The following is an 11,844-nucleotide window of genomic DNA, read 5'->3' on the forward strand; positions in this document are numbered from 1 at the left end:
TACTCTTTACATTTTTGGGACTGAGAATACATGCGCTGTTTTTATAACTGTTTTATTAAATGCTTTTGAGATATATTTTGAACTGAGAATACATGAACTGCTTTTATAAATGTTTGATGAAATAGACACAAGTACTAAAAACTGCATTCTATGATAGAATTATTTGGATTCAGAGGTTCGATTTCTATAAAGATTATCGACCATCGGTGAGAAATTTTTGCATTGCACGATGCATTAGCTACCGAAATGGTTCGATTTATTAGCTACTATCGACGAGAAATTTTTGCATTGCACGATGCATTAGCTACCGTTTTAGCTATCCTCGGTGAGAAATTTTTGCATTGCACGATGCATTAGCTACCGAAATGGTTAGATTTATTAGATACTATCGGTGAGAAATTTTTGCATTGCACGATGCATTAGCTACCATTTTAGCTATCCTCGGTGAGAAATTTTTGCATTGCACGATGCATTAGCTACCAAAATGGTTAGATTTATTAGCTACTATCGGTGAGAAATTTTTGCATTGCACGATGCATTAGCTACCGTTTTAGTTATCCTCGGTGAGAAATTTTTGCATTGCATGATGCATTAGCTACCGAAATGGTTAGATTTATTAGCTACTATCGGTGAGAAATTTTTGCATTGCACGATGCATTAGCTACTGTTTTAGCTATCCTCGGTGAAAAATTTTTGCATTGCACGATGCATTAGCTATCGAAATGGTTAGATTTATTAGCTACTATCGGTGAGAAATTTTTGCATTGCACGATGCATTAGCTACCATTTTAGCTCTCCTCGGTGAGAAATTTTTGCATTGCACGATACATTAGCTACCGAAATGGTTCGATTTATTAGCTACTATCGGTGAGAAATTTTTGCATTGCACGATGCATTAGCTACCGTTTTAGCTATCCTCGGTGAGAAATTTTTTCATTGCACGATGCATTAGCTACCGTTGGTGAGATTGTTTTGAAAATATCCGGTGTTCTTCATATGAATGATTTTTACAGCAGTGAGCAGACCTGCACAGATTGTTTTCAAAATATGAGTATCTTGTTGTTTATTATATTATTGGAAATGATTAATTATGATAAACTAATGAACTCACCAACCTTTTGGTTGACACTTTAAAGCATGTTTATTCTCAGGTATTAAGAAAATCTTCCGCTGTGCATTTGCTCATTTTAGAGATATTACTTGGAGTCATTCATGGCATATTTCAAAAGACGTTGCATTCGAGTCGTTGAGTTCATCAAGAATATTATTAAGTCATTTTAGTTGGATATATTATGAAATGGTATGCATGCGGTCAACTTTCGATGTAATGAAAGTTTGTCTTTTAAAAACGAATACAATGTTTGTAAAATGTATCATATAGAGGTCAAGTACCTCGCGATGTAACCAAATGTAATGTATTCGTCCAGATGGATTAGGACGGGTCGTTAAATTGAACGAGGTGAAAAAAGGGTTCTTATGCCCTAACAAATATTATAACTATTAAAAAAACTCTTTCGGTTTTACTAGAATGCTAGTTGACTTTGATTTCTTTTATTTCTGAGGCATTTAATTGTTGTTTTTGGGCCTATTGTAGTTTGTCTTCGTTGCTTCATTTGAGTTTTGCTAGTTCTCCTACTTCTCAAATATTCGATTATGTCTGTATATATATATATATAAAAAATGGGCCCCAGAAAATCATGGACCTTGAGCGGTCGATCACTCCCCCTCCAGGCCTCCCCTGGATCTTCTGTTGGTTTAGTTTTCTATCTTTTTTTTTTCAAAGGCAAACTCACACACTTAACACGAATATTTACAATAAATCCACGAAATATGCCCACGACGGGACTTTAACCCTCAACCTCTTGATTAAAAGGCCCATCACAATACCGCCAGGCCAATGGTACGCTCTAACGTCTTGTTTGGATGTTTCATCTTACGATCGATGAAAGTTTCTTGTTTATTTATTTTGCTCGTTTTTCACCGAAAAATCTACGGAATATATGTTACTCTTTATGTATATTTTTTTTTTTGAAAGGCACTCTTTATGTATATTACACTCCGATATCATTAAAATGAACAATCGCCATGAATTAAAAACATTATATATATATATATATATATATATATATATATATATATATATATATATATATATATATATATATATATATATATATATATATATATATATATATTTTGATGAATGACTACTTTTACTAGTTTAGTAAGTTTCAAGACATGAGGTGCTTTGCGCATACAATTGATTTATTGATTTATTAATATTACTAGTGTTGCACGACATTTGTATAAATTATTAGTTGATAACATTAATATTGATATTTATTAAATGTATAATACAATTACAATAAAAGATCATTTATTATTGATAACATTTGTATCGAAAACATTAGTATTGAATACTAACGCAGAGATTATGAGCCCTTCCGTTAAAATCATTTTAACTTCAATTGACAAAAATAATCGATAAAACACCAAACACGAGTCCCTAAATAGTTTTTTTAAAACCGACCGTTACGAATAATATTTTATGTACATCTCTAATTGTATATGTTTATACTACAAACTAATTCCATTATGTCAAAATTTCGAGCGAAGCAGAGCGGGCATAGATCTAAATTCTATAAGCGTGTGCGTTTATATAATAAGATGTATGGTTATAGTTGGTTTCTGCCTATTTTTAGTCTGGTCGTTCCTCAATGTTAGCTTCCAAGTGATAAGAGAAAGTACCATCCCACAAGTTGAGGTGGATGACGTCAATCTCACTGGATTCATGTTGTCGCCAACAAACAACACGTTGTATTACGATGTTGCTGCTAACATGACCTTTAAAAACCCTTACAGCAAAGTGGGTATACAGTTTGATAAAATTGATGCCGATTTGATGTATCAAGGCCAGCGATTGGGGACGAAAGTGATGCTTGACGTGTTTTATTTACCTCCTAACAAGGAGAAAAGTAATGTGAATGTGATATTAAGAGGCGAACATGTATTGCAATTGATTAATGGTGATGAGAAGTTGGTTTATGCATCGGAAAATAAAAGTGGTGTTTATAAGATTGGTTTGAAGGTGAGAATTGTCACGAGTTTTATGTGGTTGAATTTGAACTCGGGGCGAACCACAGTTGAGATTATGTGTGATAATTTACAGGTTTATGTAGGTGAGGGGTTTTATCTTCGATTTAATAAGCATAGTGTTGGTATGAGGAATTACTAGCTTACCTACATGGCTACATAAACTCTTTTTAATTTGCTTTTAATATTAATGCGCAACTCTTTTAGATATTATCGTCTATGGGTATGTTTGGCATGCGAGCTTGTGGGAGCTTATGAGAGCTTAAAAGAGTTTGAGCTTATGATTTTAACAAGAGTTGAGGGTTCGCGCGTTGCTGCTCTAAGGTTTATGCGATTTTAACGCAAGCTATCGATTTAGACAGCACATTTTACTTCATGTTTTTTGGGGCATACAAACTACAACCAAAAACAATTATAATCTCCACAATGCTTTGGAGACGCAAACTGAATGAAACCAAAATGCTTTAATTTTCCAGTCTATATACAAAAATTAAACAAAACGCGTCTGTTAGATGTAAATCACACAACATCAAACAACAATCAAACTAACCTTCTTGTTCCTTGCAATCCTAACTCTCCTAAATTCTCCAAACTGCTTAAAAAGGCTACAATATACTAACAAACAATACAACATTCAAAACATATATGAATAAGTCACCTGTGCATGTAAATAAGTCTCAAAATCATAAAAAAAACTTACCTTCCAATTCATTCTCATACAATCCATGAGGAATTCTTCTAAAGTACAACACAGTTGATTTATTTTCTTACTTTTTGAAAACATGCAGTTTTCGAGCTGGACCACCTTCTAATGGCTATTTCAACAAATAAATAAATCAATCAAAACGTATTAATTAATTAATCATATAAATCCTCATTATCCACACATATTGCCACTTGTGAGATTGCTAAATTAAAGGGGACAAAAAGATTAGAGTATGTAATACACAAGCATGGTGTCTCAGTTAAATGCTCATAAACATTATTAGAACATGTAAAACACAAAAAATGCATCAAGACATCTTTTTATCAGATACATTACTAACCATCAACAACGACAACGAAATCTCCACCGCGATGAAATTTTTAATGTCCTCTTAAGGCATATGTCAAATATAGAAATGAGTACTTTTTTTGTTACATGCGTTTATTATCGGAACTAAGAATATTGAAAGCGGTAATAAGAAAGCTCACTTAGATATGGAGACCTTTCCATTTCGATCATATGCATCTCGTTTCATAGGATCACTCTGTCATACCCCCAAATAGGGTCGGGGTAAATATGACTTCAATATCACAACACAAGGATATAAGCGAGAACGACTCTAAATAAGACGTTTTATAATAATAGTATTGCAGCGGAAACGAAATAATGTTTTACATGGTAAACCCAAATGTAATTAACAATGTTTAACAAATGCTAAATTATAAATATGTGGACTCCAATGCATCAGCTAGCTAAGCATCATAGGGCAGCACATAAGCTAATCTTCACATGAGACAAACATGCTTAAAATCGTCAACACAATGGTTGAGTGAACATAATAGGTTTATATAATCAATAAAATTTTAGACCACAAGATTTAATTCAAAACAAAAATATTCAATATGCCATGAGTTATAATATCGAGCTAAACATTCACCCCTGACACTGTACGGGTGTCGGTAATCATTATTATGTACCCCCTTGACGATCTGTCAATGGGTAGAGACGTCGCTCTCAATAGGCTTACTCACAATAATTAAGCTTGCAACATTTTAATTCCAGCAATTAACGATATTATGGCGGAGATTTGCATGTAAGAATACAAGTTAACAATAATCTCATGAAGTTGCACATCAAAAAAGTTAAGTACTTGTGTCTAAAGTGTAAATCATTTAAATACAAGCATGTGTCTCACCCCAAGATTTATAAAATCAATAAATATGGAGAAACGAGGCTATGAAGTTCACCTTAGTAGCAAGAAGAGTTATTCCACGAACGAAATGAATGAACGGAAGTAGTAGACCAGGAATCTCAACCTAGAGATAGAACGAAAGAACGGATATAAGTATACTTATAAGTATAGCAACCTATATTCGTAGTGATGGTTTACTAAAAGAGTTCTATTTTTGAAAAGTTACTATTTTTGAAAAGTTTTCATTTATAGTAAGTTTCCAATTTGGGAAGTTCGGGTTATAATCTTTCATAAGACGTTGTACACCTTTACCCAAACCTCGTTGCTATCAAGTAAGTCACTCTGATGATCTGTTGTTACCGGGTGCCCAGGACTCTTGATCAGAATCTAAGTCTTGGCATTCGAGATCCACAAGCGTGTCCCATAATGGCAACAAGGACCACCCTAGGCCGTAAGTAGCGGCGTGGTTTGTATAAAGTGCACGTTATCTTTCGATTATAACTTTCACTTTAAGTTTAAGTCATATTCTATGTTATTATTATATTATAAGTTATATTATATTTATTTATTAATGACTCATTATTTATTTTTAAATCATACTTATAATAAAAGTATTAATAGTTACACTATAATTATTTATTAATAATGTATTACTGTGGTTAGTATAATGAATTCTTATTAACTTTTAATTATTATATACTAACTAAAGTATTTTAATAAGTTATAATGTAAGTATTTATTAATAATGTATTATTATTATTATTATTAACTTATATTATAAATATTATACTTACTATTTATCTCTTTAAATTCATTTTTAATTATAATAAATACTAAATAAATATAAATAAAATTTTTATAAGTTTATTTAAGTATTTTAAACTGTGCAAAATCTTATAAAAATAAAAATATCTTGTTTTTATATTTTATCTCCCATTTTTCTTTTTATATATATCCGATTTATATAAAACAAAGTTAATTATTTAATAAATATTAAATTGACTTAAATAAGAAACTCTATATTTTTTATAGGTTCCATATTCTGTAAAAATGATATTAAAATTAATAAATTGAATTTTATACTGAATTATTATTTATTTAATATTTTTGAATCACTTATCCATTCTAATCGGTCTATAATTAAATAAATAAAATAAATAAATTTAAAATTAATTTTTATAATTTTTACAGCATATATACATCCTAATAGTCATATAAATTTTTTATAAAAACAGATTAAATTAGTGGTTGTATTTATTTTGTAATTTTCCTTATTGTTTTGCTCGATTTACAAATAAACACAAACAAATTCTATTAAAATACTATCTTGACTCATATTTTTTATTTTTATAATTTTTGCAGCCTTTTACTAGTATAATAATCTCAGAAAAAATTTTATAAATATTTTTGGAACTGTTTAATATTTTATTACGAATTTCATATAGTTTTTGTGTTTAATTAATACTTAAGTCGTATTTAAATATAAATAATATTACAAAACTTATTATAATTATTTTTATAAGTACTACTACTGTTATAAATAATTTACAAGTAAATACTACTGATATGAATATTTTTATTTAATTTAAATACGTTTTATGTATTAAAACAATTCGAAAAACAAATTAAATATAGAATAAATGTATAAAATGTTATATTAAATAATTTTTCTCATCCAATAATTTTTATGTGTATTATAACCTCTGTAAACAAGTTATAAGTATTTATAAAAATTAATTTTTATTTTTACATGTTTATTCAATATTCGATGCATAATAATACAATAAAAATTTATTAATTCGAATTAAACATTTATAAATTCCACAAAAATTATTTCTGATCATTAATATATCATATTATAATTTAGAAACCTGTAAAAATTATTTTTATCAATTATATGTATTTATTTATTATTTAACTCGAATATACTCGTATATATCTAACAAATTTCGTTTTTAATTGTATTTTAAATATAATCCGAATATATAATTCATAAAAATAATTTTAATACATACTAAAATACTTAACACTAATTATAGTAGGTTCATATGAGTTTTAACATTGCATTATATTTTATTAACAATTTAAAACATAATCGACAAATAAAATAAATAAAAAAAATGAACCGAAAATATGTAACATCCGTGTTACATCCGTCCCACATCGGTTGGAGAGGGGAACGAAGCAGGCCTTATAAGGGTGTGGAGACCTTTCCTAGCATGACGCGTTTTGGGACCACAAGCGCAGCAGATCCCATGAGAACTCTGCAGTTAAGCGTGCTCAGGCGAGAGCACTACCAGGATGGGTGACCTCTTGGGAAAGTGTTCTTCGTGTGTGGTCGCCAAGAAAAATCCGTGAGCAACCTACGGGGGAGACAAGGGTACGTCCCTATCTCTGCAAAGCGGACAATATCATGCTACGGGGAACGTTTTATCTGGGGTCGTTTCAGATGGTATCAGAGCCAGGCCCCGGACCAAACGTGCACAACGAGGACGTTGTGTCCCATTAGGGGGGAGGATTGTAACATCCGTGTTACATCCGTCCCACATCGGTTGGAGAGGGGAACGAAGCAGGCCTTATAAGGGTGTGGAGACCTTTCCTAGCATGACGCGTTTTGGGACCACAAGCGCAGCAGATCCCATGAGAACTCTGCAGTTAAGCGTGCTCAGGCGAGAGCACTACCAGGATGGGTGACCTCTTGGGAAAGTGTTCTTCGTGTGTGGTCGCCAAGAAAAATCCGTGAGCAACCTACGGGGGAGACAAGGGTACGTCCCTATCTCTGCAAAGCGGACAATATCATGCTACGGGGAACGTTTTATCTGGGGTCGTTTCAAAATAAAAATAAAAAAAATTAATGGATAAGAGGATACCTCAAAATTGCTTTGATTTTGAGAGAATTATTTTTGTGAGTGTATGTGATAAAAAAAATGAACTAGTAGTATTATTTATAGGATAAATTTAGTGAATAAAATAAAAGAAAAATAAAATAAAAAAAATCAAATAACCGTGAGACTTTGCAAATTTTTGGGATATCTTTTGAATTTTGTTGATCACTACTAAGTTAAATTTTTTTAAAGTTTATCCCTCCATGAAAAGCTAAAAATATTTAAAAGCATTTTATTCTTTTTTTTTACTCGGCCGAACCATAGCATATATATATATATATATATATATATATATATATATATATATATATATATATATATTATTTTTTATAAGTAGATAATTAAGAGATCATTCTAGAATTTTTAGGATTTCATTTTTATTTTTATTTAATTATTAATTACGAATTTTATATATATATATATTTATATTTTTGGTAATTAACAATATTAAACTTTTATTTTTAAATTATCAACTTATAGTTTTTATTATTTATACTTGTGACACATTACTTTATCATATAGTTATTTTTGTTACTAGGTTAGTTATATAGTACATTAGTTATTAACAAAATTAATATAAGTTATACATATATATATATATATATATATATATATATATATATATATATATATGTATGTATATATGAAATATTAATACTTCATGTACCTAATAAATTTTAGAATTAGGGTTTATAGTATTAGTTACTAATTAGGGTTAGAGTTCTAATATTAATTACGAGAAATTAATATCTCTGGACATTTATTATCTGGATAACAACCCTAATGATACAAGACACTAAAACCCTAAGGATAAATTAGTAAATTCAGAATGGAAAAGTGAGAGTTGTTATAGTACCTCCCCGTTAATTTAACTTCGTCCCGAAGTTTCAAGTGGATTTCTCGGATGCATCAGCGATTGAGAAAAGATGGGGATATTTTCACTTCATCTGGTCTTCACGTTCTCAGGTATACTCGGGGCCTCTTCGTGAATTCTAACGGATCTTAACAATAGGAATAGTGCTTTGTTTCAAGCCTTTAACCTCACGATCCATAACCTCTATCGGTTCTTCAACGAAATGCATTTTATCATTAATGCGGATATCCTCCAATGGAATAACGAGTGTGTCATCAGCAAGACACTTTTTCAAATTCGAGACGTGAAATACGTGGTGTACATTACTAAGCTCAGAAGGTAATGCTAATCGATGTGCCACGGGACAAATTCTTTCAGTAATCTTGAAAGGTCCAACAAATCGTGGGCTAAGTTTACTTCTCTTGCCAAAACGGACAACGCCCTTCCAAGGGGATACTTTTAACATGACCTTATCACCATCTTGGAATTCTAAATCTTTCCGACGAATATCAGCATAGCTTTTCTGTCGGCTACGGGCAGTTTCTAATCGTTTCTTAATCTGAACGATCTTTTCTGTAGTTTCATGTATGATTTCAGGACCAGTTAACTGTCTGTCCTCTAATTCATCCCAGCACAGTGGGGATCTACATTTTTGTCCGTATAAGGCCTCAAATGGTGCAGCCTGAATACTTGAGTGATAGCTGTTGTTATAAGAAAATTCAGCCAAAGGTAAATGTCTATCCCATCCTTTGCCAAAATCAATAACACAAGTACATAGCATATCTTACAATGTTTGAATGGTTCGTTCACTTTGACCATCAGTTTGCGGATGATAGGCAGTACTCATGTCGAGTTGAGTTCCAAGTGCAGATTGTAGAGATTTCCAGAATCTAGAAATAAATCGGCTGTCACGATCAGAAATGATAGAGATAGGAACTCCATGACGTAAGACAATCTCTTTGATATATAGCTGTGACAATTTGTCCATCCTGTCAGTTTCTTTGATCGGTAAGAAGTGTGCAGACTTAGTGAGACGTTCCACTATGACCCAAATAGTATCATTGCCACTAGAAGTCTTGGCCAACTTAGTGATAAAATCCATAGTGATACATTCCCACTTCCACTACGGAATATCCGATTATTGAAGTAAACCAGACGGCTTTTGATGTTCGGCCTTAACTTTCAAACAAGTAAGACACTTGCTTACATAATCAGCAATACCAGATTTCAGATTAGGCCACCAATAAAACTTCTTCACATCGTGTTACATTTCATTAGAGCCTGGGCGAATAGAATACCTAGTCTTATGTGCTTCATCCAAGACTAGTCCTCGAAGATTTCCGAAGATTGGGACCCAGATTCGGTTATTGAAATACCTTGTTCCGTTTCCCTTGAGTTCAAGCTGCCTTATGAGACCTCTAAGTCCCTCGAGTTGGACATTCTCTTCCTTCAATGCCTCAAGTTGTGCCTCACGGATTTGAGATGTGAGATTTGTATGAATACGCAAATTCAAAGCTCGGACTCGAATCGGTTTGGCACGATCCTTTCTACTAAGGGCGTCCACAACTACATTTGCCTTTCTAGGATGATACCTAAGCTCACAGTCGTAGTCATTTAATAACTCGATCCAACGCCTTTGTCTCATGTTTAATTGCTTCTGGTCAAAGATATGCTGAAGACTTTTATGATCGTTATACACCGTGATTTTAACCCCATAAAGGTAATGTCTCCACATCTTCAATGCAAATACCACAGCTCTCAACTCCAAATCATGTGTGGTATAGTTCTTCTCATGTTTCTTCAGTTGTCTAGATGCATAGGCGATAACCTTTTTATGTTGCATCAAAACACATCCGAAACCTTGATTCGAGGCATCACAATAGACTACAAAATCTTCAGTGCCCTCAGGTAATGATAGAATCGGGGCTGTGGTCAATTTATCCTTTAGAATCTTGAAAGCAGACTCCTGTTCTTCGGACCACTCAAATTTCTTCCCCTTATGAGTTAGCTTAGTGAGAGGTTTGGCTATAAGAGAAAAGTCTTTGATAAACCTTCAGTAATAACCAGCAAGTCCCAAAAATTGGCGAATATGATTCGCACTTCTAGGTACTTCTCAGTTCTGAATAGTGGTGATTTTTACAGGATCGACATGTATTCCATTACTATCAACTACATGCCCGAGAAATTGTACGGTTCGCAGCCAAAATTCACACCTGGAAAACTTGGCATACAGTTGTTCCTTCTTTAAGAGTTCTAGAATCAATCGCAAGTGTTGCTCATGCTCTTTCTCGCTCTTGGAATAGATTAAGATATCATCGATGAAAACGATCACAAATTTGTCAAGATAAGGTTTGCATACACGGTTTATAAGATCCATGAATACAGCAAGAGCATTGGTTAAACCAAAAGGGATGACAAGAAACTCATAGTATTCATAACGAGTTCGGAAAGCAGTCTTAGAAACATCAGCTTCCTTGACCCTCAGTTGATGATAACCCGACCTAAGATCAATCTTCGAATAGATACTTGACCCTTACAGTTGGTCAAACAGGTTATCAATACGCGGGAGTGGATAACGATTCTTGATGTAACTTTTTGAGTTCACGGTAATCAATACACATTATCAATGTTCCATCTTTCTTCTTGACAAAAAGAACGGGTGCTCCCCACGGAGACGAGCTAGGACGAATGAAACCTTTCTCCAAAAGTTCTTGGAGTTGGTTGGATAATTCCTTCATCTCAGGTGAAGCTAAGCGGTATGGTGCCTTTGCAATGGGTGCATCATCGGGGGTCAAATCAATTTGAAACTCAACCTGTCATTGAGGAGGGAGACCAGGGAGTTCTTCATGAAATACTTCAGGAAAGTCTCTAACTACCGGTACATCTTCAATGCGTTTTTCTTCCGATTCGACTTCCTTAACGTGAGCCAAGATGGCTTGATATCCCTTCATTAGATACATGCGGGTCTTGATGCAAGAGGTGATATTAAGTTTGGAACCACTCATCTCCCCTTGAACAATTAAGGTTTCATCATTTTGAAGAGGTATGTTAATGATTTTCTCATAACACATGATTGCAGCTCTTAATGGGCGTAACCAATCCATCCCTACGACTA

The 11,844-nt window shown here is 32.8% G+C and overlaps 1 protein-coding gene across 1 annotated transcript; it reads left to right on the forward strand.

Annotated features, from left to right (window-relative positions):
• Positions 1 to 2,671: 2,671 nt before the first annotated feature.
• On the forward strand, positions 2,672 to 3,351 carry LOC139859521 (NDR1/HIN1-like protein 3). Its single transcript, XM_071848301.1, has 2 exons — positions 2,672 to 3,169; positions 3,301 to 3,351. The coding sequence occupies exons 1-2, from the start codon at positions 2,672 to 2,674 to the stop codon at positions 3,349 to 3,351; spliced, it is 549 nt and encodes a 182-aa protein (XP_071704402.1).
• Positions 3,352 to 11,844: the final 8,493 nt, after the last annotated feature.

The sequence above is a fragment of the Rutidosis leptorrhynchoides genome, chromosome 7, assembly GCF_046630445.1.
Source record: "Rutidosis leptorrhynchoides isolate AG116_Rl617_1_P2 chromosome 7, CSIRO_AGI_Rlap_v1, whole genome shotgun sequence".
NCBI lineage: Eukaryota > Viridiplantae > Streptophyta > Magnoliopsida > Asterales > Asteraceae > Rutidosis > Rutidosis leptorrhynchoides.

What these genes read in the sequence shown, in the direction of transcription:
- LOC139859521 (XM_071848301.1), top strand. Translation starts at nt 2,672, where the DNA reads ATGGTTATAGTTGGTTTCTGCCTATTTTTAGTCTGGTCGTTCCTCAAT. An exon ending in TTATGTGTGATAATTTACAG is followed by an intron (nt 3,170 to 3,300) that starts GTTTATGTAGGT and finishes CAACTCTTTTAG; the next exon opens with ATATTATCGTCTATGGGTAT.